Source organism: Cornus florida, unplaced genomic scaffold (assembly GCF_030987335.1).
Source record: "Cornus florida cultivar Cherokee Brave unplaced genomic scaffold, ASM3098733v1 CherokeeBrave_3.0.0_Hap2_Chr05, whole genome shotgun sequence".
NCBI lineage: Eukaryota > Viridiplantae > Streptophyta > Magnoliopsida > Cornales > Cornaceae > Cornus > Cornus florida.
This window is the reverse complement of record NW_026775575.1, coordinates 51263717-51268731: the sequence shown is the minus strand read 5'-3', so window position 1 is coordinate 51268731 and position 5015 is coordinate 51263717. Positions and strand designations below refer to the sequence as shown.

The 5015-nt window shown below is 43.6% G+C and overlaps 1 protein-coding gene across 1 annotated transcript; it reads right to left on the bottom strand.

Annotated features, from left to right (window-relative positions):
* Nucleotides 1–1186: 1186 nt before the first annotated feature.
* On the bottom strand, nt 1187–4798 carry LOC132309269 (uncharacterized). The gene is made up of 6 exons (XM_059807586.1): nt 4094–4798; nt 3905–3989; nt 3314–3743; nt 1897–1985; nt 1412–1479; nt 1187–1303 (listed from the first exon to the last, which is right to left on the bottom strand). The coding sequence occupies exons 1-6, from the start codon at nt 4796–4798 to the stop codon at nt 1187–1189; spliced, it is 1494 nt and encodes a 497-aa protein (XP_059663569.1).
* Nucleotides 4799–5015: the final 217 nt, after the last annotated feature.

Genomic DNA, 5015 nt, shown 5'->3' with positions numbered 1-5015 from the left:
AGCCTACACTTGTCAACCATCTAAGCCAACAAGTGGTCCAATCCTAAGCCAACAAATAGATGAATTTCCACCCTCCATGTGTCAAGAGATTATGCCTCCAAGTTTCCCCACCCCAATGCCAACAAGTGGCACCATGAGAATATGACACTTGTCACATTTTTTCAGAAATTGCAAAAAGGTCTTTTTTGAAAATATCTTCCAGATTAAATTACAAAATGCACCCTAAGATGAAAAATAATTACACTAACACCCCAAAAGTTAAGAAAATTACTTAAAGTTATGCATCCATGCCCTTTACAAGAAAAGTAAACATTTAGCATGCTTTTATGCAAAAGTAAAAATGTAGATATCATGGAATTTAAATATCATGGGTGTATGCAAGGCCGGAATCAAATCCGAGCACAAAAAATAAGGTTATACATGGAAAAATAATAAATAAGAAAAAGACAAAATAGGGAAAGAGACGAAAAAAAAGAAATTACCGAAAAAAGAAAAGATGAAAAATGACCGGGTCATTACAACCTACCCTCCTTAAAGGGATTTTGTCCCCAAAATCAAGTTGTACCTAAAAGAGAGAACAAATAGGGATACCGAGAGCGAACCTCCTGTTCTAGCTCTCAGGTAGCCTCCTCAATGCCGTGGTGTCTCCACAAGACCTTAACTAATGGAATGGTCTTGGTCCGCAAGACCTGCTCCTGTGAATCAAGAATCTGGACCGGACCTTCCTCGTAGGTCACGTCCTCATCAACAACCACATCAATGCACCGCAAAACATGCAATGGGTCCGGCTCGTACTTCCTCAGCATAGACACATGAAAGACGTCGTGAACCCTATCCAGGTCTGGCGGCAATGCTAAACGATAAGTAACCTCACCGACGCGTTTCAAAATCTTAAATGGTCCAATGAACCTAGGAGACAACTTGCCAGTTTGTCAAAATCTCAAAAGTCCCTTCCGTAAAGAAATCTTAAGAAATACATGGTTTCCTACCTTAAAAGATAAAGATCGTGTCCTTTTGTCAGCGTAACTCTGTTGTCTGCTCTGTGCGGTAACCAACCACTGCCGAATCAACTTGATTTTCTCTGTAGTCTCAATGACAATGTCGGGACCCAAGGCAACAGTATCACCGACCTCGGTCCAATAAACTAGAGATCTGCATGGCCTGCCATACAACGCCTTAAAAGGTGCTACGCTAATACTGGTCTGGTAAGCAAATAGTCTTCCCAACTACCACTGAAATCCAAGATATAAGCCTGTAACATATCCTCCAATATCTGGATGGTACATTCTAACTGACCATCAGTCTGAGGATGGAATGCCGTACTATAATGAAGCCCCGTATCAAGAGTCTCCTAAAAACTTTGCCAAAAATGAGACGTGAACCACGGATCCCTATCCAAAACAATAGATACAGGAACCCCGTAAAGCTTAACAATCTGTCTCACATACAGTCCACTCAGTCTCTCTGCATTATCTGTCACTACCATGGGCAAGAAGTGAGCCGTCTTAGTCAACCTGTCAATTATAACCCAAACGGCATCATTCCCTGCCTGAGACCTCGGAAGTCCCGTTACAAAATCCATAGTGATATGCTCCTATTTCCACTGAGCTACTGGTAATGGTTGCAACAATCCTGTCAGTTGCTAATGCTCTGCCTTCACTTGCTGACAAGTAAGGTATCGAGCCACAAACTGTGAAACATCCCGTTTCATGCCCTACCACCAAAACTGTTGTCGTAGATTGTGATACATCTTTGTACCACCAAGATGGACTGTGAGCCGAGAGTGGTGAAAATCCCGAACGACGTCTTCATGATAAGACAAAGGAACAAACATCATCCCCTTATACCTGAGACCACTGTCTGAATGTAAGTTCCAACCCTCTACATTCTCGCTACCTGAAATTTGAACATGGATGGCCTTTATCTCCCCATCCTCCAACTGTGCCTCAATAACTCTGCTAATAAGTGCTGGTTTAGCCACAAGGCTAAACAAAATAGCCAGTGAAACATCCTCATAACACTGTAAACCAAGATCTGCAAGCTCCTCTAGCATCCTCCATCTGTGAATGGAAATGCTAGCAAGAGTTCCCCGCGACTTCCTACTTAATGCATCAGCCACTACATTGGACTTACCCGGATGGTACTGTAACTCAAAGTCATAGTCCTCTATAAACTCAACCCATCTGCACTGTCTCAAGTTCAAATCCTTCTGAGAGAAGAGATACTTGAGACTCTTGTGGTCGGAGAAAACATCAAACTTCTCCCCGTACAAATAGTGTCTCCACCCCTTCAGGGCAAAGATAACTACTTCTAACTCTAAATCATGTATCTTATAGTTTAACTCGTGAGTCTTCAACTGTCGAGACCCATAAGCAACCACCCGCTCTGTTTGCATCAAGACACAACCCAAACTTTCCCGCGAAGCGTTATAAAAGATCACATAACCTAAACTACGTTTAGGAATGATCAAAACGGGAGCCGATGTCAATCTGACCTTTAACTCCTGAAAGGCAAACTCACATGCCTCATTCCATACGAACTTGACCCCCTTGCGGGTAAGTCGAGTCATAGGTGCCACTAAACGAGAGAAATCCCAAACAAATCTCCGGTAATAGCCAACTAGGCCAAAAAAACTCCGAATCTCAAACATTGTCTTCGAACGTTCCCAATCCATCACCGATTCAATCTTTGACGGATCCACTACAATTCCACCCCCAGACACAACATGTCTAAGGAACTTCATTTTCGATAGCCAAAATTACATTTCTCGAACTTGGCGTACAACTGATTATACCTAAGGATCTGTAATATTGTCCTCAAATGATACTCATGTTCCTCTACCGAAGCTGAGTATATGAGAATGTCATCGACAAAAACCACAACGAACTAACCAAGATGGTCATTGAATACACGGTTCATCAAGTCCATAAAATCTGTTGGAGCATTGGTCAAGCCAAATAGCATCACTAGAAACTCATAATGGCCATACCGTGTGCGAAAAGTGGTCTTGGATATATCCTCATCATCAACCCTCAACTGATAGTAACTCGATCTTAAATCAATATTTGAAAAACAAGTGGCTCTCTTCAACTGATCAAACAAGTCATCAATTTTAGGTAAAAGATACCTGTTCTTGATCATAACATGGTTCAACTTGCGATAATCAATGCAAAGTCTTAAAGACCCATCCTTCTTCTTTGCAAAAAGAACCGGTGCTCCCCAAGGTGAAACATTAGGATGAATAAAGCCCTTAGCTTTCAAATCATCCAATTGAGCGTTCAGTTCATCCAATTCTGCCAGTGCCATATGGTACGGTGCCATAGAGATCAGCGCAGTACCAGGAATGACGTCGATGGAAAAGATAACTTCCCGAAGAGGAGGAAGCTCTGTCAACTCTTCCGGAAAGACATCCAAAAACTTCACAACAACTATCGGATAAACATGTCCCAAACCGCTGTCCTCGTCGGCTAATAGGCTATCCAAGTAGGACCTGTGGCAACTCCAGTCACTGATACAGAAAATCATCGTCGAGTGGGAATCGCTCCAATCTCCCACAAAGTGAAAACATTCTCCCGTGGGAGTGCGAACAGACACTCGCCCATGGAAGCAATTGATCGTGGCACAAAAGAAAGACAACCAGTCCATTCCGAGAATGACATCATAGCCCGTCATGTCAAAAATAATGAAATCGAACTCTAAAATCTGCCCAGCTATCTCAATAGCACAACCTCGACAAACAAGGTCTAAAAACACTGGACCCCAACTGGTGTGTTAACACAAAGGAAACCATCCCATTACGTGACCTCTAGACCTAAAGAATGTGCAAATGAAGTAGAAATGAATGAATGTGACACACCCGTGTTAACAAGAACTCTAGCCCAAGAATTAAAAACTGGAAAGATACCTCGAACTGTAGAAGTCCCTGCAGAGGTATCGGCCTGTGGCAATGCGTAAGCTCGTCCTGGAGCCTCTGACTGCTGAGAACTACCCTAGTGGCCCGACTGATGTCTGGAAGCAGTAGGCGTAGAACCTCTACCCGGATAAGAAGCCACTAACGACGCCACTGGCTGTGGTGCCTGAGGCACCCTAAAACCAGACTGAACAACTGTAGACTGTGCTGGTATGGCCTGTGAACCAGTGCCACCCTATGCTCTATTTTATAGGCGTGGACACTCCGTCTTAAAATATTCAGGCTGCTTACAGTAATTACAAGCTCCCTGGAGCCCTGCATCGAAGTTGAAGACTTACCTATCTGAGAACGACTACCCTGAGGTTGCAACTGTGGGCAGCGAGGCTTTATGTGCCCTGGCTGCTGATAGTGGTGACAAATCAACTTCCCCAAAGGAATAGGAACTGTGGGTACAGACTGAGCCTGCTGTAACTGTCCCTGAACACGAGAACTGTCCTCGGCCTTAGCCTTCTTCCATTGATCCCCAACTGATACCAATGAAGCCTCTTTATGAGACTGCTTATATGAGCCCTTGATCCTGAGCTGATCTCGGTCCTCTGCCTCAACCAACGTAGCTTTCTGGAACACCACTCCGTAGGTCCTCAAATCTAATACTGAAATCCATTGCCTAATATCAAGATGTAATCCATCCTGAAACTTTCTTGCCCTAAGCTCATCGGTAGCTACCATCTCCAGTGCATAGCGGGAAAGAGAAGTGAAGCGCGTCTCGTACTCAATGACACTCATCATGCCCTGATAGAGACCTGTAAAATACACTCTCATATTCTGCCTCATAGCCCTCAGAAAGAAACAGTCGAAGAATAATGTCTTGAACTCCTCCAAAGTCATCACCTCCACATCGTGGATATTGGTCATAGACCTCCACCAGATATCGGCGTCTCCCATGAACATAGAGGCTGTCAAGGAGATCCTCAATCAATTTGTAGGTACTGCCATGCTATCAAACTTGCGTACCATGAGATCAAACCATGCTTCTGAAGTAAGTGGATTCATACTCCCTGCAAATTGGTCGATCTTAACCCGGTATAATTTCATAAAGTAGTCC